At 48.0% G+C, this 21,453-nt stretch overlaps 1 protein-coding gene across 1 annotated transcript in view; it reads left to right on the forward strand.

Annotated features, from left to right (window-relative positions):
• The window catches only part of LOC126484340 (surfeit locus protein 1), a 76,620-nt gene that overhangs the window by 29,463 nt on the left and 25,704 nt on the right, over positions 1-21,453 (forward strand). The window contains exons 4-5 of the mRNA XM_050107796.1: positions 7,712-7,912; positions 8,319-8,486. Coding sequence (XP_049963753.1) covers positions 7,712-7,912; positions 8,319-8,486 — 369 coding nt within the window. The remainder of the gene's footprint in view (positions 1-7,711; positions 7,913-8,318; positions 8,487-21,453) is intronic.

Genomic DNA, 21,453 nt, shown 5'->3' on the forward strand with positions numbered 1-21,453 from the left:
CTCAGGACAGCAAACAATTTTGCACAGTAAAATGAAAACAATTCTGGGAGTACTACCCGAGAACAATATCAGTGAACATGATGGAGCAGCTAATGAAAACCCTCTGCTTAGACCCATCTGTGTTAACACCAATAAAATTCATTTGGAAGTTTAAAATCTCATAAAATTGAAGTTTAAAAATACAATCTGAGGTGGTAACTCTGTAGTAGCCAGTGGGTCCTCTACTCCATCTCTGGCTGTGGACTTTAATGCCCTCCACATGTAATAACTCAAGGATCTCCCTCACTCAAATCCCAAGTGGCTTTGTTGCCCACAGGCAGTTGTGGAATAACATTCCTGTGGCAGTTGGGCAATTGAGGTGGAAACAGCCCTGTATGCTTGGCATACCACAAGAAGACATTGAACAGACAGTGGAGGCTCAGCCTCGGCACACAGGCAAGCAACTGGACTCGTGAAATAAGTGCCTGTTGACAGTCTTAATATCCTCATGGTGTACCTTATCGTGGATTTTGAGATATGAAGGTCTGGCTGATCTATAAATATGACATCCTTATTCAACCCATAGTCATGCTAAGGCTTTATAGAGTTGGAGCAGACATGCCTTGTCAGCCCCACAAGACCTATGACACGTTTAAGGATGATTAAAGTGTTAAAGCATCTAAGTTTTAATTCTTTAAGTTATGGCAGCCACATAGCCCCTCATCAAAAACAAGGCCCAGATTCTTCAGGTTTTCTATAAGAGTGAGAACAGTATCCCCCAGTTTCAAAACAGGTAAATTAAAAAGAGAGTGCAAGCAATTAAAATCAACACTAACAATTTTCTCCAAAGAGAATTTAAACCTGTGCTGTTTGACAATTTCTCCAACTGCCTGGTCATCAAATGAAATAACAGAGTGGCTGTTGCAAGGTTGGAGGATGCACAGAAGATGGAGGAGTCATCCACAAACAAGGAATACTGTATGCAACTTCTCACCAAGAACGTAATACTGCTCATTGCTTTGGTGAATGCCATTATACTTGGAACACTCTCTTGAGGGATGCTGCTCTCCCGCTTAAAATGGTCAGTCAGTATTAGTGACCTGCTCAGTAATATAAATAAAACCTCATATTCTCTGCTGATTATGCAGATATCTCTAATGAAGTATCTGAGAAAAGATGTTCAAATATTCGGAATTGTTGAGTCATAATTTCTGCTTTTCGGTGAGCGGTCTCCTTTAATTACCCCCTGCGGGTTCGGGGGTTAGAATAGGCCCGCGGTATTCCTGCCTGTCGTAAGAGGCGACTAAAAGGAGTCTCACATGTTTCGGCCTTATGTGATGGTCCCCTCTCGGGTTTGACCTCCATCTTTCTAAATTATTCCGAAGAGCGAGCCAATTGGGGAAGGGCGCCTTACATGGTGCACTGTATCCGTCGTGCAATTAGACCTTTAGCCGTCTTTCTCGTCGTTGCAATGGTGTCCCACTCGTTTTCGATCTCTTGGGCGATTACCACGCTGCACTCTGCAGTGTTTCTTTTAACTGCGACGACGACCTTGGCCATTTTTGCACCTAAGATCCAGCACGGTAGCCAGTCCGTTGTGGTGGGGCCGCCATGTACCCTCTTGGTTGTAGCCCCCTGACAACACAGGGATCGCTCTACTGATGCCTGCGCCGTTAACTCCCCATGTATGCCAAGGAGTAGATGCCCATCGCCCTGGGGCATCGGGACTCCCGGCAATGGCCATCCTGCCAGGTGGCCTTTGCTGTGGCTGGGTGGCGCCCGTGGGGAGGGCCCTTGGTCGGAGTAGGTGGCATCAGGGCGGATGACCCGCAATGAAGCGTGGTACATCATCTCTCGCTGGCGGCCAGCCGTCAGCAGTCTCTAAGTGTTCCAAGGCTCACTTTAAGGCTAATGTGTATGACCCCAAATCGTTCCCCTCCCTGGCCACACCATGGGAGGAACGAAAGGCTGTGAATGAGAGCGAAAGATACTCGCCCCGGTATCTCGTCTGTACCAGAGCTGACGGGTACTCGTTTGTGTCTGTGAAGCCTCAGTTCTTTGTCAAACATTTAGAGTACAAGTTCGGGGAGGTGGAGGGCTTGTCCAAGATGCGGTCTGGATCGGTGTTGATAAAAACGGCATCCTCTGCCCAGTCACGGAGGTTGCTCAATTGTGACAAGTTGGGGGATGTTTCTGTTAGCATCACGCCGCATAAGAGTCTGAACATGGTCCAGGGTATTATATTCCACCGGGATCTTCTTCTGCAGTCCGACGATGAATTACGCGCCAACCTCGAACGACGAGGTGTTCACTTCGTCCGGCGCGTCCATCGGGGTCCGAGGGATAATCAGGTCGCCACCGGTGCCTTCATCTTGGCCTTTGAGGGTGATGTCTTACCCGAAAAGGTTAAGGTGATGGTTTACCGTTGTGATGTGAAACCATATATCCCTCCTCCGATGCGGTGTTTTAAATGCTGGAAGTTCGGGCACATGTCATCTCGCTGTACTTCCAGCATCACGTGTCGGGATTGCGGACGTCCTTCGCATCCCGATACTCCATGTGCCCCGCCTCCTATCTGTGTTAACTGTGGAGAACACCATTCCCCCTGCTCGCCGGACTGTAGGATATTGCAGAAAGAACGGAAGATAATGGAATATAAGACCTTGGACCGGCTGACCTACCCCGAGGCTAGACGGAAATATGAGAGGCTCCATCCTGTGGCAATGCCGTGAACCTACGCCGCTGCTGCAACGACGGTTCTCCCGTCATCACGAATCGGCTCTAAGATCGGTCAGCATCCACCGGCCCCCTTGCTTGTGGTGGGCACTTCACACCCTGTTGCTCCTGCTCCATCTTCTCCGGGAGCAACACCCTCCCAACCTTCGGGAACATCAGCTCCCCCTTCCCAGCCGGAGAAGCGTAAGACTTCTTCGGCTGCTCTCGCCAGGAAGGGATCCCTTGGGGACCTCCCTTCGCAAGTTCCGACCAGTGGAAAAGCGGATGCCTGCAAGTGGTTGAAACAACCGCCAGTCCCTGGTCGTCGGGCCTCGCGGTCGTCGTCTGTCCCTGAGACTGACCCAGTGAAGCCCATGCAGCCTGAACCACCGAAGGCACAGCGTGACAAGCAGAAAAAGAAGAAAGTCCCCAAGACCAACGGTATTGCGGTGGCACCGATCCTTCCGCTTCCTACAAGCTCTGCCTCTGAGGACGAGGTGGAGATTCTGGCGTCCGCTGAGGACCTCGCTCTTGCCGGTCCCGCGGACGCAATGGATGGCATTTGCACGGATGCTCCATCGGAGGCAGCAGGTGACCCAGTGGCGTAATCTGCCTTCCCAGTCCCGTCACGCCTTTCCCAGCCATGGACAACACCATCCTCCAGTGGAACTGCAGCAGTTTCTTCCACCATCTAGCTGAGCTCCGCCAACTTATCAGCCTTCACCCTTTCTTCTGCATTGCTCTCCAGGAAACTTGGTTTCCAGCAATGCGAACCCCCGCCCTCCGTGGTTATTATAAGAACCGAGCAGCTTATGAAAGGGTGTCTGGTGGCGTCTGCATATATGTCCTTCACACTCTGCACAGCGAGTCTGTCCCTCTCCAGACGCCTTTAGAGGCTGTCGCTGTACGCGTGTGGACGCCACAGGCTGTTACCGTCTGCAGTCTTTACATTCCACCGGATGGTGATGTCTCGCAGCATGTCCTGGCTGCACTGGTCGCCCAATTGCCGCCACCTTTCTTGCTATTGAGCGACTTCAACGCTCATAACCCTCTGTGGGGTGGGTCAGTGGCAACAGGTCGAGGCGCCATCGTTGAGCATTTATTGTCGCAGCTCGATCTCTCGCTGTTAAATGATGGTGCCTTCACACACTTCAGTGTGGCGCATGGCACCTACTCCGCCATTGACCTTTCAATCTGTAGCCATAGCCTCTTACCGTCTGTCCAATGGAGTGTGCATGACGACCTGTGTGGTAGTGACCATTTTCCGATCATTTTGTTACTACCACAGCGCCACTCTTCTGGGCGCCCTAGCAGATGGGCTATGAATAAGGCTGACTGGGACTTGTTCTCCTCCACTGCCGCTTTTGAGCCTCTCTCTACCGATGACATTGATGCGGTGGTTCAATCGGTCACCACCGGCATTGTTACTGCCGCCGAATCTGCCATTCCCCATTCCTGTGGGTCCCCTCGGCGGAAGGCTGTGCCTTGGTGGTCGCCTGAGATCGCTGAAGCAATTAAAGATCGCCGGTGGGCGCTCCAGCGTCACAAGCGACACCCCTCCCTCGACCACCTTATCGCCTTCAAACAGCTGCGTGCGCGGGCCCGCCTCCTTATCCGCCAAGGCAAGAAGGAGTGCTGGGAGCGGTATGTGTCCACAATTGGCCTCCATGTCACTCCATCGCAGGTCTGGGCCAAGATTCGACGCGTCTACGGCTATCGGCCACCTGTCAGCGTCCCTGCGCTCTCACTGAATGGAGCAGTTTGTACTGACTCCGACGTCATTGCAAATCGCTTAGCAGAGCATTTTGCTATGAGTTCCGCTTCTGCGAATTACCCCCAGGCCTTCCGCTCCATTAAAGAGCGGATGGAACATCGGAGCCTTTCGTTTCGCACCAACCGCCCAGAATCTTACAATGCTCCATTTAGTGAGTGGGAATTTCGCAGTGCCCTCGCTGCTTGCCCTGATACCGCTCCTGGGCCAGATGGCATCCACTGTCAGATGCTGAAACACCTTTCAGTGGACTGCCAGCGGCGCCTTCTCGATCTTTACAACCGTCTTTGGGTCGAGGGGGAGTTTCCGTCGCAATGGCGGGAAGGCATTGTCATCCCCGTTTTGAAACCTGGAAAGAACCCTCTGGAGGTGGACAGCTACCGTCCCATTAGCCTCACCAACGTTCTTTGCAAGTTGCTTGAACGGATGGTGAGCTGGCGCTTGAATTGGGTACTGGAGTCTAGGGGCCTTCTGGCTCCATCTCAGGGTGGGTTCCGTAAAGGCCGCTCCGCCGCCGACAATCTGGTGAGCCTGGAGTTGGCCATCCGTACTGCCTTTTCCCGCCGTCAGCACCTGGTCGCTGTCTTTTTCGACATGTGGAAGGCATACGATACGGTGTGGCGTCATCACATTCTTTCTACGCTTCATGGATGGGGTCTTCGGGGTCCTCTGCCGATTTTTATCCGCAATTTTCTGTCGTGTCGTACCTTCCGCGTGCAAGTCGCGGCCTCGTATAGTTCCTCCCACGTCCAGGAGAACGGTGTGCCACAGGGTTCCGTTTTAAGTGTCTGTCTGTTTTTAATAGCCATTAACGGTCTTGCTGCGGCCGTGGGAAACTCTGTCTCCGCTTCCCTGTATGCTGACGACTTCTGCCTTTATTACAGCTCTCCCGGCATTGCAGCTGTTGAACGTCAGCTACAGGGCGCTATCCGTAGGGCGCAGTCTTGGGCTGTAGCGCATGGGTTTCAGTTTTCGGCAGCCAAGACCTGCGTTATGCATTTCTGCCGGCGACGTACTGTCCACCCGGAGCCGCAGCTTTCTCTTAACGGCGAACTTCTTTCGGTGGTGGAATCACACAGGTTTTTGGGGGTGGTTTTCGATGCCCGGTTGACTTGGCTGCCTCATATCCGGCAGCTCAAACAGACGTGTTGGCGGCATCTCAATGCACTGCGATGTTTGAGCCACACCCACTGGGGAGCCGACCGCTCTACCCTGTTACGGCTCTACCAGGCGTTATTCAGTCCCGTCTGGATTATGGGTGCCTGGCATATGGCTCAGCATCCCCGTCTGCGTTGCGGGTGCTGGACCCAATTCTCCACAGCGGGATATGCCTTGCCACTGGTGCTTTCCGCACCAGCCCTGTGGACAGCTTACTCGTGGAGGCAGGTGTCCCTCCACTGCGGTTCCGACGCCAACGTTTGCTAGCCGCTTATGCTGCCCATGTTCTAAGCTCGCCCGGGCATCCTAACTATCGTCTCCTGTTCCCGCCGTCAGTCGTCCATCTGCCGGAACGTTGGCCCCGGTCGGGTTGTCCGATCGCCATACGCGTCAAGGAGCTTCTCTGCGGGCTTGGGTTTTTCCCTGTTCCGCCTCCTTTCCAGGCGCCTCTGCGTACACCCCCGTGGTGTGTTCCTCGCCCTTGCCTTCGGCTCGACTTGGCACAGGGCTCGAAGGACTCGGTCCCTCCAGAGGCCTTCCGCCGCCGCTTTTATTCCATCCTGGCCACGTATCAGGGCTCTGGCATTGTTTACACCGACGGCTCGATGGTTGCTGGTCGAGTCGGTTATGCGCTCACTCTAGGGGACCATTTCGAACAACGTTCCTTGCCGGCTGGCTGCAGCGTTTACACTGCTGAGCTGGTCGCCATCTTTCGAGCCCTAGAGTATATCCGCTCCTGCTCAGGTGAGTCCTTCGTCATCTGTAGCGATTCCCTGAGCAGTTTCCGAGCACTTGACCAGTGTTTTCCTCGTTCCCGTCTGGTGATGGCTATCCATGAGTCCCTGCATACTCTTGCGCGTTGCGGCCGCTCTGCGGTCTTCGTGTGGACCCCAGGCCATGTTGGGATCCCTGGCAATGAGAATGTTGACCGGCTGGCGAAAGAGGCGTCTAGTGCACCATCTCTGGACGTTGGCCTCCCGGAGACAGATTTGCGAGCGTTCCTACGCCGCAAAATTCTGGACCTTTGGGACACTGAATGGCGCGCCCTGCCTTCACGCAACAAACTTCGGGCCATCAAGGGGGCTACCGGTGTGTGGCGCTCCTCCTTGCGGGTCTCTCGCAAGGAGTCTGTTGTCCTCTGCCGGCTGCGCATTGGGCACACTCGGCTTACGCACGGCCACTTATTGCGCCGTGAGGACGCGCCTCTATGTCGCTGCGGCTCCGTTTTATCCGTGGTTCATGTTTTATTGGAGTGTCCGTTTTTAGCTGCGCTCAGGCAGTCGTTCGCACTGCCTGACTTTCTCCCTGCCCTTTTAACAGATGACTCGGCTATGGCTGACTTAGTTTTACGTTTTATTCGGGCAGGGGGTTTTTATTCTTTAATCTGAGTGTTTCTGTTTTTATCTTATTGTTTTGTGTTGATTCTGGCCTTTGGCCTCCGGTTTTAAACTGATTTTTTAATGTGTTTCAAGTGGTTGGCTTTTCCTTTTTTATTTCTCTGGTCGGCCAACCACCGTCACACTCTGTGTGCTTTTAGTTCGTTTTGTCTGGTCTTTGTCTCAGTTTCTCTTGTTCCGTGTCGTCTGTGCTCTATTCTGTTACTTGTATTTTATTCTCTGTGGGTGTTTTTTTAGTACTTGGACAAAGGGACCGATGACCGTAGCAGTCTGGTCCCTTTAACCCCCCCAAACCAACCAATCCCCTTTAATCCAAAAGTATTTTTAGTTTGGTAGAACTTTCCTACAACATTTGTACAAATATTCAGTCAGATCTTAATAAGATTTCAAAATTGTACAGAGATTAGCAACTTACTTTAAATGTCAAGTAAAGCGGTTATTCACTTCACAAAATGCAAAAACATAGCATGCAATGCAGTCTATCTACAAGGGGATTGCATTCAAAACATTTGTGTGATCCATCCTAGAATATTGTGTTAGTTTTCAATTAATTAAGGAATTCAATATTCATTGTATTTGCACAGCCCTGTAATATAAATTTTAAACTAGTGTTGCAACAGTTGCAGTGCTAATTCACAGTTTTTTTGTTCTAACTTGTACACCTGCTTTTGCATGTCTGTTGGAAGTAAAGCCTTTCTGAGCTGGAGAAGATGGAATATTATCCTGTGCGAGTGAAGGGCAGGTTCGATCACTCACGTGAGCTGTATTTGGGGCCTCGATCACTTATTGTGGATGGAGATGCAGCAAATCAAGGTAGTCTTATGTCACAAAATACCAAAGGACAGTCTGGAGGATACTGTGTGGTGACACCTTTCATACTAAGTGACAGAAAGTAAGTTTTACATGTATAATAAATTTTTCTCTTACTGAGATTGAAAATAGTATAGAAAAAGACAGGGTGAGTGTATTTAAATTGTAGTTGATCTTATAAGAATATTGTGAGGTTTGAAAACTTAAATTTGTATTAGAAGTAATCCAGTAGAGCACTAATGGCTCATTAGTCTCAGAAATCAATACTACAAATTTATATGAAAGAAATATGTTAGGCATTGTATGTAGATGTATGAAGCAAGGCACCTAATAGCTCTTGCAGTTGTAAATTTTTTTTACAGATTCATTTATGTGTTGTCATAATATACCTGGTGTAGCTGATAAAAAAGTAATGGCTTTATTTTACAGCAGAAATGTAAGTGTACTACAAACCTACTTTCACCTTATTAGGCCATTTTGTTTTACAGTTCCACGATTCTAGTGAACCGTGGATGGGTTCCCAGTAAACAGAAAAATCCAGGAACCAGAGAAGCTGGTCAGATAGAAGGAGACCTGGAGTTTACTGGACTTGTCAGGCTAAGTGAAAAAAGAGCTCCTTTCATGCCTGCCAATAAACCAGATGCATGGTTCTACAGGTAAAGAATGTAGTACTTTATGCACACATTCACCTTTCAGTGAGTCATGTAGTCCGAACCATTGTTTGTAATTAATTGAAGTGTAAACATACATTTTATTACAATGAAATATTGGTCCTAGGATAGCAGTATCTAAGCACAATTTTAATTAAAATGCCAGTGATATTCCCACAGCTCTCTATTGATAATGCTACTGTTTACTCTCCCTCCTTTCCTCTTCCTCCCTCCCTCCCTCCACCCCCTTCTTATCCCTTGCCTCTTACCATTTAACTAAATGCTGATCATAATTGTAATAATGACCAAGTGAGATGGCTTAGTGGCTAAGACACAAAACCAGAGCTGAATCCAGCACTTTGGTTGTGGGGGAGTTAGGGGTAGGGACTGATCCCTTGGAATTTTGTGTCACCTTGCTGTCTCCCAAGTTCTCTTGAGTAACAGGAGTAATGGAGGGGGGCGAAGGTGGGAGGGGGGGGGGGGGGCGCTATTCACTGTGTCAGTAGTATTTCATAAGCTACGTATACTTTCAGGGTTGTGCCAAATGATAAGCTTCTCAAGAAGTTGAGTTTGAGTTCAGAAGACTTGGGCTCATTGAGCTAGGGGCTGATCAGTTCCACCAGACCTGCATTACAGTAAACTTAGGGGGTGGGTCTGTAACCATAACTGAGAACAAGTATATGTCACTTAACACCATGAATCATTAGGATAGTACATACTGTTATGTATTCTGCAGTTAGCCTACATTAAAGTTCAGTAGTTTTTCTTCTGGAGAAGGTCAAGTGGTTACTACAACTGTTGTGACAGTGCCATGACATTTAACAGTGCCGCCACGACAGTACACGCAAACGGCGATAGAGGCGCTCCGCAACTCGGCTGAGTGCGGGAGCGCCACCTAGCTACGAATGGCGCCGGCCGGATGTCACGGCACGGCAGTCGAATAAGAGATACACGAGTTGTTATCATGCAACGAGCTATTGTTCCTAAGTGAGTGTGTTTGAATATCCACGCAATTATTGGTGATTAAAGGTTATAACACTTTTTGGCGACGAGGATGGGATATTTTCACTGCGTTGTTGATTTGTGTGTTCGTGACGGGGCAGACATGGAACAGCTTATGCAAGCACTCATTGAACAACAAACACAGCTGACAGCTGCTATTCAGGCATTGTCGACGTTGCTTACTCATCGTCTGTCTTCCTCTTCTCCGCCTCCATTCCCTCCTTACGACGAGGCCGCTGAAGATTGGGAGGATTATGAGAAGCGTTTGTGGCAACACTTCTTGGCTTTCGGCATTGTCGACGCTCCTATGTGTAAGTCGTTATTTCTATCTTGGATTTCCCCACGGATCTGTCAGCTGCTATCTCAGTTAACCCCCCTGCGGGAACCTGCCTCTCTGTCCTTCCAAGAAATGTGTGACTTATTGTCTAACTATTACCGAAAAAACACCCGCTTCGTTGCCACCCACGTGGCGTTCTACCGGTGTCGTAAACAGCCCCATCAATCTTACCGGGCTTGGGCGGCGGAACTACACAGTCTGAGTAGGAAATGTCAGTTTGTCACGGACACTCATCATGAGTCTTATGCTGATTCAATGGTTAGGGATGCTATTCTACAGCTTGCTCCTGATAAAGAAGTTCGGCAACGTGCCCTACAACGGCCAAACCCGTCGTTGTCGGAAGTTGTAAGCATCGCTCAATCCTTTGAAGTGTCTCACGCTGCTGGCGCGCAAATAGACGCGTGGTGTGATGTAGGCGCTGTACAGTCAACTTTCGACATGGACAATTTGCCTGTTTCACAGGAGAACGAAGATGTGGCGGCGGTTCACTCGCGTAAACAACGTCGCATTGGGCCGCAACGCTCGCGGCGACAACAGCAACCACAGAAGCAGGTTCGTTCCGCACTTCATTCTTGTCCACGTTGTTTCATACAGCATGGCAGGGCCGCATGTCCAAAACGTTGGGCCACGTGTAATTCATGTAGGAAAAAAGGCCACATTGCTTCTGTGTGTCAGTCCCCTAAAGTTCCTGTCGACGAGGACGAGGCATCGGACATGAATGTTAACTGTGTGCTTTCTCAAACAAATAAGTTGTTTGTTACTGTTCGTGTTCTGGATAAAGACATTCGCATGCAAGTGGACACTGGCTCTGCAGTAACTCTCATTAATTCTCACACTTATTTGGAGTTGAGCTCCCCTCCCTTGTCTCCAGTTACCCGAAATCTGAGAACTTATAATAAACAGAAAATTCCTATCATTGGCCAGTTTGATACTTCCACTGCCTACAAGTCTGTTGTTAGGCCCCTCACGTTTTATGTGGTGGATCATGCGGGCACTGAAAACCTGTTTGGTTATGATGCTTTCCAGTTGTTCGGGTTCTCCATTGATGATGATGTGCACCTCACATCTGAGGATATTCCGTATCAACAGCTGGATGGATTGTGTTCTGAATTTTCGTCCATGTTCTCTGCTGGTCTGGGTCGTGCCAAGGATTTTGAAGCCCACATTAGTCTTAAACCTACAGCTCGCCCTAAGTTTTTCCGGGCACGCCCTATTCCGATTGCGTTGCGTGCACCTGTCAAGGGTGAGATAGGCAGGTTAACAGCTTCAGGGATTCTCCTTACTGTTACCTCCACCGCATGGGGATCGCCAATCGTGGTGGTTTGTAAACGAAACGGGAGTCTGTGATTGTGTGGTGATTTTAAAGCCACTGTCAACGCTCAGAGCCTCATTGACACTTATCCTCTTCGCCGTCCTGAGGAGTTATTTACCAAGCTCGCTGGGGGCCAGTTCTTTTCCAAACTTGACTTATCGGAGGCGTACCATCAGTTGCCGTTGGATGCTTCTTCCAAGGAATTTCTCGTCATCAACACTCCTTGTGGGTTGTATCAGTACCAGCGGTTACCATTTGGTGTCGCTAGCGCGCCGGCCATTTTTCAGCGGTTTTTGGAACAGCTCACGGCTTCCGTTCCCGGCTGCATAAACTATCTGGATGACATTGTTGTCATGGGGGCCTCCACTGAGGAGCACCTTCGCAATTTGCGTTCACTGTTTCGGGTTTTGCTTTCGGCTGGGTTGAGGTGCAATCTGGACAAGTCACAGTTCTTCCAACCCTCCATTGTGTATCTTGGTTTCCACTTGTCCCGTGAGGGTATATGTCCTCTACGTCAGCACGTTGCGGCCATTAATGCTCTACCCCGGCCATCTACGGTCAAAGAACTTCAGGCGTTTCTAGGCAAGATTGCTTATTATCACAAATTCGTTCCATTCGCAGCGGCGGTAGCTGATCCTCTGCATCAGCTGTTACACAAAAACGTCCCTTTCTGTTGGTCCGACGAGTGTGAGCAGGCTTTTGTCCGCCTGAAGGCTCATTTGCAGTCGGCGCCTTGTCTTGCCACATTCCGTCCGGGTCAGCACTTGGTTCTGGCAACTGACGCGTCACAGTATGGCCTAGGGGCTGTTCTCGTCAGAATGACCCATCGCCTATGCTTCCAAGACCCTCAACGATGCGCAACGGCGTTACTCTCAAATCGAAAAGGAGGCGCTTGCTATTATTTATACTCTAAAAAAGTTCAGCGTTTTTTTGTATGGTTCTAAGTTTCACCTCATCACCGACCACAAGCCACTGGTCTCTCTGTTCAGCCCATCGGCGTCGCTTCCGGATAAGGCAGCTCGCCGCCTGCAACGTTGGGCCTTATATTTGTCTCGTTTTCACTATGAGATTCACTATCGCCCCATGACCCAGCATGCCAATGCTGACACATTGTCGCGATTGCTGATGGGCCCCGACCCAGTTTTCGATCGTGATGAACTACTCTGTTTCCACATTGATGAGGAGGAACGTCGTGTGGTCAAGGGTTTTCCACTTACAGGTTCTCAGGTCGCGTTGGCTACTGCGCGGGACCCAGTCCTGCGTCAGGTGATCGGTTTTGTTCAACGGGGTTGGCCGGACAGGACCAAGGGCAGGGCATCGGATCCCCTTCGCAACTACCATGCCTTGCGCCTTCGTCTGTCTGTTCGTGATGGTGTTGTTCTTCTGGCCACGGATGGCGCATCTCCACGGGTCGTGGTGCCAGCCTCTCTTCGCAAAGATGTTCTCAAACTGTTGCATGAAGGCCAGTGGGGTATTTCTCGGACTAAGTCCCTGGCCTGCAGGCACATTTATTGGCCCGGTATTGATTCGGAAATCGCCCACATGGTTGCTGCGTGTGGTCAGTGTGCTCAACAACTGGCTGCACCTCGTACAATGCCCTCTCCGTTGCCTGATCTGGCACAGCCATGGGAACGGGTGCACGCTGACTTTGCCGGCCCCTTCCTCGGTACTTATTGGCTACTGTTGATTGACGCCTTCTCGAAGTTTCCGTTTGTTGTTTGATATCCGTCGCCCACCACTGCGGCGGCGACGCTGGCTTTGTCCAAAATCTTTGCGCTAGAAGGTCTTCCATCCACGATCGTCACGGACAATGGCCCTCAGTTCTCTTCGCAGGCCTTCTGTGATTTTTGTACTGGACAAGGGATTCATCATGTTACAGCACCGCCCTTCCATCCGCAATCAAATGGGGAGGTCGAGCGCCTTGTCCGCACTTTCAAAAGCCAGATGAAAAAATTCCTTAGTGATTTTTCCACAGATGATGCTCTGCTGCAATTTCTGAGTTCTTATCACTTCACGCCTCTGGGTGATCGCAGCCCTGCTGAACTCTTGCATGGCCGCCAACTGCGCACTCTACTGCACCTGCTTCACCTTGTCAGGCCTTGTGCTGTGTCCCCTAGTGCGGGAAAATACTCGGTGGGCGCCGACGTGTGGGCACGAGGGTATGGATCTCGCCCTAAATGGATTCCAGGGGTGGTCAAGGCTCTTCACGGCCACCAGCTTTGTGAAATACGTACAGAAGATGGCATGGTTGTTCGCCATTACGACCAGATGCGCCCACGAGTGGTGGCCACGCCGGTGCCACCGCCCCTTCCTTCGCCTCCACCAGCCCGAGAAGCCAGTCCTGTCACTGCTGGCGATCTACCGTACGTGTTGATGCAGCCGGCGTCGCTACCGCTTCCGAGTACGCCGGAACCGGCCCCAGTCGCGACGGCGCCTTCTCCGGGACCCATCTCGCTGGAGCACACCCCAGGTCCAAGACACCTATGGATGGTGCTCCGGAGTTTTCACCCATCATCTCGTCCAGGAGGCACGTTCCACGCACGAGCTTCCGTCCTGGACATTTTTGACCATACTCTCGTGTCTCTCCGCAGGATCTTCTCGGGGCCTCACAAGAGGCCATGGATGTCTCTGCACTGTCCATGTCTCCAAGGAAGTGAGTGGTTTATTTATTTTTTTTCCTTCTTCAAGTGGGGAAAAGTGTTGTGACAGTGCCACGACGTTTAACAGTGTTGCCACGACAGTACGCGCAAACGGCGATAGAGGCGCTCCGCAACTCGGCTGAGCGCGGGAGTGCCACCTAGCTACGATTGGTGCCGGCCGGATGTCACAGCACGGCAGTCGAATAAGAGATACTGAGTTGTTATCATGTAACGAGCTATTGTTCCTAAGTGAGTGTGTTTGAATATCCACACAATTATTGGTGATTAAAGGTTATAACAACAACACATATAAAATATGAATAAAGTTCAGTAAAACTCTTTAATATTGAATTCTTAACTTGGAAGCAGGCGATATATTTATATGGTACTATCACAGAACACAATAACTGTTTATCACTTTGAACATTACTGAACGATAAACTTTGTTACACAATTCTAACTAATAATACTAGCTAACTGCCAGATCTCCAGATCTGAACTAAGATGATGCTGCTATCATAGTCAGCTATCAATGAGTGGACAAGTGACACTGTGCTCTGACATAAGTAGACTTCCAGCAGTGATGGTATACCGAACATCTGGAGGGTGTGTCTTCTCTGACATCTCTCCTTCGTGGTTATGTCTGGAAATGACTGACTGTAGCTTGTGGCTCCATTGTAAGGTACCAACATTAGCCTAGGGCCTCACTCTTTGGACACCACCACACATACCTCCATAAAAATCCTCTTGTCTTCAGTGTGCATTATGCATCAATTGATGGTGGATTTTGAGTCAAAACATTCATTAGCAGACAATTTGTGGGGCATGTGATACACCCCAGTTGCTATGAGCTGTTAAAAATGATGCACAAATTATTAGTAAAAATATCATCACAGGAAGCTACCAATTTTGCCAAAACAGGGTAATGGGGGGAATATCCTGTTGTAGCAGAACTATACTGTACCCTGTGGCAGTGTGGTAATGAGAAGCAACAGTACACAGAAACTAGAGATCTTTAGAAGTATGAAGAGGTTACTGAAGCATGGAGGAGTCCTGTTATCTTCCAGAAAGAGAAGATAGTCAAAGAATAAAAGGTAAATAGGTGCATATCATTTGCTGGTGCAGAAGAAGACACACAAGTTTCTTCATCCACCACATTTGTAATATTTCTTGTGTGCAGAGGCCTTCATTGCACACACTGTAATATGGAATGTACATTTATCTACCCCAGGAGCAAATTGTGTAGTGCCTCATTGTGTCACCAGAAGACACACAGTGCTTTACTTCAGTGCTTGTGTGTGTTTGTGGGAGGGGTTGGGGGGGGGGGGTGTCATTTTCTGGTGAAGACCTCATGCTTAACTCTCCCTCTTCCAGTTACTGCCCCCTGATACAAGTGGAACATCAACCAGGTGGGTGTACATAAGGCTGTGAACCCCACATGTAAATAAACGCAAGCTCCATAGGTGAGATGCTGGACGCATGTTGAACCGGTGTGTAATCTAGATTCTATAATTTAGCAAAGTACTGTCTTGTGCCTCTGTATGGTTACCTTACAGCTGTCTCCTCTTCCATCCCCCTCCTGCCCCCCAACCCCCTCCCCCCTCCCCCCTTCCTTCCTTCAATTGTGAGATGGCCTACAGTACGTCTTGAAATATAATATTCATGAATAACCCCAAAAAGGGGCTTTTGATGACATCTTACCAAATCTTTACTCAGAAATAGAGTTAGTGGTAGGCTGTCAAGCAGAAACAGGCAAGAGTGTTGTGTCCATACAAATGTGTTTTAAATGTAACAGTATGTTAATTATATTGTGTGCATGTTTCGATATACTTTCTTATGTTCATACTTTGTGTCTATCACTGCTACATTCAGCACTTCGTAAGTCTTAATGTGACTGCTGATTGCTCAGGAAGAGTGACTGCCTGTTGCAACTATGAGCTAATATGCAGGTAGCAGAGGTTTTCAGTTTTTACCAGAGAAATTTGTTTGTGTGAATTTCTCCATTGCTCTTTTGACCTTCATGTACTCTCCATTGTTCTTTTGACCAACACGTACTCCAAATGTAGTACCTCTCAATTTTGAAAACGTTTTTGGGTCTCATTTTTATGTTTATCACACTTTAAGGACTACAGCCATTGGATATGGCCTAAATCCATTGGATGTATTAAAGTTTTTCACCTAGATGACATGCAGAGGGGATTGTACATATCTGTTCCAGTCTGCAAGGCTATTCTGTGGTATCAACTGAACTGTGAATGCACTGTTCACAGCTCAACTAAGTCATCATATCTTAAAATCGCCATGCCGTTGGCCATAAGATGAGCTCTACCATCTCCATCTTCAAATTAATGATCTACCAAAACTGCACAATATCAAACAATGGGAACTCCATGTAGAAATATGAACTATGTAGGAAAATACAATTGGTACTTGTTGTAAAGAAGACGTGTTAAGATGCAGATAGGCACAATTAAAAGACACTTACATAAAGCTTTTGGCCACAGCCTTCATTAGTAAAAGACACACACACACACACACACACACACACACACACACACACACACACACACACACACACACCATTCATACACACAAGCAAGCACACCTCATGCACAGATGACTGCCAACTCCAGCATCTCAAGTTGGAATGTAACTATCAAGTGGAACGCAAGCTGCAATCTTGAGGATGCGGGGAAGGGATAGTAGTATATGGTGTGGAGAGTGAGACAAACACTGTGCGCAGGGACTAGAATGCCAACAGGTGCAGCATCGGGAGATTGCGGGGCAGGAAGGTGGGGAAAAAAGGTGGAAAAAAACAGGAGATGAGTAAGGTAAGGTTGGCAGATTTGTTGGCAGAGCGGAGCAAATAACAGGGTGGGAGATGAGAATGGGGAGAAAGTGATTGGATGGGGGCGGGGAGGGAGGGAAGACTGTTGGGTAGGTGACAATATGTTACTGTAGTTTGGGGGTGGGATAGTTATGGGAGCGGAGAAAGAAAAAAACTCCAATATGTGCAGTTCAGAAAATCATGTGGTGAATGGAAGGATCTCGATGGCTTGGGTAGTAAAGCGGCCATTAAAATCTGCAGCCCATAAAAAAACTGGCATAGGAGGGTGCGACGTGGGCACCAATGGCCGTGCTACAGATTTGTGTATGTATCTTCCCTTCAGAGGAGAAGTAGTTGTGGTTTAGGACACAGTTTGTAAGGTAACTTTATTCTAGCCCGCAGCTACTTCTCCTTTGAAGGGAAGACTTATAAACAAATCCACATCACAGCCAGGTGCACCTGCAAGGCACCCTCCTACGCCAACATTTTTATAGGCCATCTAGAGGAGACCTTCCTAGCCTCCCAAAACAGCATCCCCCAGTCTCGTTCTGGTTCACTGATGGTATCATCATGATCTGGACTCAGGGCCAAGACACCCTATCTTCATGTCTTCACAACCTCAACACCTTCTCTCCCATCTGCTTCATGTGGTCATCCTCAGCCCAGTGCACCCTCTCCTAGATATTGACCTCTTCCTCTCTAATGGCTTCATCTGCACCTCTGTCCACATTAAACACACCAACCACCAACAGTACCTGCTTTTTGATAGCTGTCAGCCCTTTCACACAAAAAAGTCACTCCCATACGCCTGGCTAACCGGGGACGGCGTATTTGCAGTGACGAAAATTCCCTTCCTCAGAGTGCAGAGGGTTTCACAAAGGCCTTCACAGACATGGCCTACCCCCAGAGCTAGTCTGCAAACAGATCTCCATTCGTGCCACCATCTCCAATAACCAGCCCTTCATCACCTAGTACCACCCTGAACTGGAACAACTGAACCACATCCTTTGCCAGGGCTTTGATTACCTATCACCATGCCCTAAAATGAGGGATGTCCTACCTGAGATACTTCCCACCCCTCCTAAAGTAGGGTTCTGTTGCCCACCCAATCTCCACAACATTCTAGTTCATCCCTATGCCACTTCAAATCCCAGCCCATTGCCACAAGAATCATATACCCGTGGATGACCCATGTGCAAAACTTCACTCCTGTAATTATTCTGGCCTCAACCTGTGGTACCATACTGTCCCCACACCCTCCACCCAACAGTTTCCACCCATTGTGTCCTCTCATTTCCTCCCCATTCTCATCTCCCACCCTGTTTATTTGCCCCACTCTGCCAACAAATCCCCCCATCTTTCCCTGCTCCTCTCCTGTTTTGCTCCTCCTTTCCTCCTCACCTCCCTCCCCCACAATCTCCTGATGCTGCTCCTCTTGGCACTCTAGTCCCTACACACTCTGCCAGACAACGTTCATCTCTCTCCCCACCTGTACACTGCTATCCCTTCCCCTTCTCTGCCGTCTCCAAATTACTACTTGCATCCCATGTAATAATTATGAATGGTGTGTGCCTCTCTCTTACTAATGAAGGCTGTGGTTGAAAGCTTTATGTGAGTGTCTTTTAATTGTACCTGTCTGCAACTCAGTGTGTATTTTTTATGGTAAGAACTATACAGAAGACAACTGCTGTTATTTGGGGACATAATGGGAGTGATCTGCTAATGAATTGTTCTGGTGTCATACATGGCTTAATAAATTACTTCAAAAATAATCTCTTCATCTTAATACTTAGTGAAACACATATAGTAGAATGTAATTTCCACCAACCTCCTGGGGTGCAATAGAACTGGATGACAACTGTCTTTCTTAGTGTTATGTTAAGGCAGGCATCTGTGTGATATTTATGTCAAAACTTTAAATATCAGTTTGTGTAATGAGAAAATGTGATTCTTGTAGCAAGGGGTTGCAATTGGGATTAGCCTAGGGATAGACTAGGATGTTGTGGATGTTGGATGGGTATCAGAAACCCACTTTAGGAGGGGTGGAAAGTATCTCAGGTATGATGTCCCTCATTTCAGGGCACGATGATAGGTAATCAAAGCCCTGGCAATTCAGTTGTTCCAGTTGAGGGTGGTACTATGTGATGAAGGGGACACTGCTTTGTGGCTGGTTATTGGAGGTGATGGGAGGATTGGCAGTGTGGGGGGAAATGGAGATCTTTTTGCAGACTAGCTGTAGGAGTAATGCTTGTCTGTGAAGCCCTTGGTAAAACCCTCTGCATTCTGAGCAAGGGAGTTTTTGTCACAGCAGATATGCCTTCCCCAGGTAGCCAGGCAGTACGGGAGTGACTTTTTGGTGTGAAAGGGCTGATAGCTATCAAAAAGCAGGTACTGTTGATGGTTGGCAGGTTTAATGTGGACAGAGGTGTAGATGGACCGGTCATAGAGGAGGAGGTCAACATCTAGTAACGTGGCACCCTGGATTGAGGACAACATGAGGTGGATAGGAAAGAAGGTGCTGAGGTTGTGAAGGAATGAAGATAGGGTGTCTGGTCCTGAGTCCATATCATGATGATACCATCAGTGAACCAGAACAAGACTGGGGGATGCTGTTTTGGGAGGCTAGGAAGGTCTCCTCTAGTTGGCCCATAAAAAGGGTGCCGTTGGAGTCTGCCATGCAGGCACCCATGGCTGTGCCAAAGATTTGTGTATATATCTTCCCTTCAAAAGAGAAGTAGTTGTGGGTTAAAGTAAAGTTTGTAAGATAAGGTACGTGCTGTCACTTCCCTGTTGAGGTACAAGGTCATGTGCCAGTGGGAGATAGAGTGGGTAGAATTAAGGAACAAGCAACTTCAATCAGTGAACCTGGAAATCCAACTCTTTCAGTCCTCCTTCCATTCGCATTGAAGACTGAAACTAATTTTAAAGCATTTCCATATAAGACAGTGTCCTCTATTGTGCATTTTTTCCTCATCCAGTGGTAGAACCAACAAATTTATTGTGTACTACTTCTATTTTATCTGATTCTAAGATGAATGTTGTGTGAGTTTTAAGATGGCATATTATGTTTGACCTACTACATATCTGGTAAGGCAGAATATTGTAGTGTGCTTCTGCATGGCTGCCAGCTGTGGTTCTCTGTTTGGTTATTTTTAACTACTCCAGTATTGCTTTAGATTAACAATAGAATTTACAACAAGATTTGTATGCTTTTGTGGAGATGTGTGAATGAATATAAGACCAGTCAATCAGATTTCAGTTCACAATTGTCCTTTTCACAAGTAAATTTTAACCACATTCATCTCAAAATATTTCTGTTACAGTGTTGATCATGTAAATGTTGACCTCTCTAATCACACATAAATGCTGCAATGGTGCTTTAGAGCAGGTCATATTCAACTTCCTGCGCAAATCTTGTGTTCAGTACCTAATGGCCTTGTTGGCAGCTGACTGTAAACCCTAAACTTACTTACCAATTGTGAGAGTATGTTTTTCATTCCCTCATTATGATATTTGAATCAGTTTGTGCTTTTTCTTCTATGCACTTCTCTTCTTTTCTCCACATGCAGCAATTATATTACTTTGTTGCATGACTGTTTGATAGCACGTTTGATGGAATATGAAGCACACAGACATGTCAAGAACAGCATTTATTTTAGAGTAAATCAGGTCACTGTAGCACAAGCAGAGCAATCCATATACATAAATAAAATGAGACAGTGATAGTTAAAAGATACATTTACCAGCCAAGCTTGATCAGTAACTGACTGAAGTTTTTGTTGGAACAAAACAGTTGTAGATTGTCCGCACTGCAGCAAAGAGAAATTTAATCACAGAGCTCCTGGTGGTCTACGCATCAACTCTTTTGACAGGGTTGACTGCATGAATCAGCTGACGACTTCTCATTAGTGTGTTGACGTCTGCTGCTATAACAGTCCCCTTGGGTTTTACTTCTGCCATATATGGAGGAGTCACTGCCAGTTTCACTCCATTTCCAGCCACGGGATCTTTAATATTGCTTCTACTTTTTCCGGAAGTGGTAATGATCGTGATGGTGAGATCAGACGGCCTCAAAAAGTGACCTCTGGTTGCTAAAAAAAAGTAAATGGCAGCCTTTAACACATTGCCGTATTTATCTAGGTGCCTAAAGATTTCAAGTAAGTGCTGTTGGTTTACCTTTGTTGTTGCTGACAAAATGACGATGTCATCAAGGTACTTGAAACAATACGACAAACCTAGCAGCTTGGAGTCTGTAAAACTTTGCTGCCACGTCTGCACAGTAATTTGTAAGTCAAAGTTCGTGAACAGGCTCTTGAAGAGGCCAGATGGTTTGACAATAGCCATCTTAGGTATGTCCTCATTGACGACAGAAGTATTGTGTAGGCCTCGGCGCAGTGTAACTCACTAAATATAGCTGCATCACGTAATGCGTAATTGTCATCTCTTAATAGGGACATAGGATAATGATCTGACAATGTTCTAGTGGTAAAGCCATAATAATCTTCACATGGGCACCATGTGCCACACTTTTTTGGCACCAAGTGTAGGAGCAACAACCAGGGCTACTGGAGGGGTGTATGATATCTTCCTTCAACATTGCATTGAACTCTGCTCTGGCAGTAGCATAATGAACTGGAGAAGGCATCTCAACCTACATGAAATTGATGGAGCTGTGTGGTGTTGTAGTGCACTGTTCTGTGACTTTCTTTTCTGGAGCGACTAGGGGTTGCACGATGTCTGGGAACTGCTTCAATACCTTGATGTGTCTGCTGTCTGTTGACGGGATTAGTTTGGTGTCATGCACAGTTGCACTGCGTTGAAATGTGGCAGCAGATAGGCCAGTGTTGCTGTCCCCG

This window comes from Schistocerca serialis, chromosome 1 (assembly GCF_023864345.2).
Source record: "Schistocerca serialis cubense isolate TAMUIC-IGC-003099 chromosome 1, iqSchSeri2.2, whole genome shotgun sequence".
Taxonomy (NCBI): domain Eukaryota; kingdom Metazoa; phylum Arthropoda; class Insecta; order Orthoptera; family Acrididae; genus Schistocerca; species Schistocerca serialis.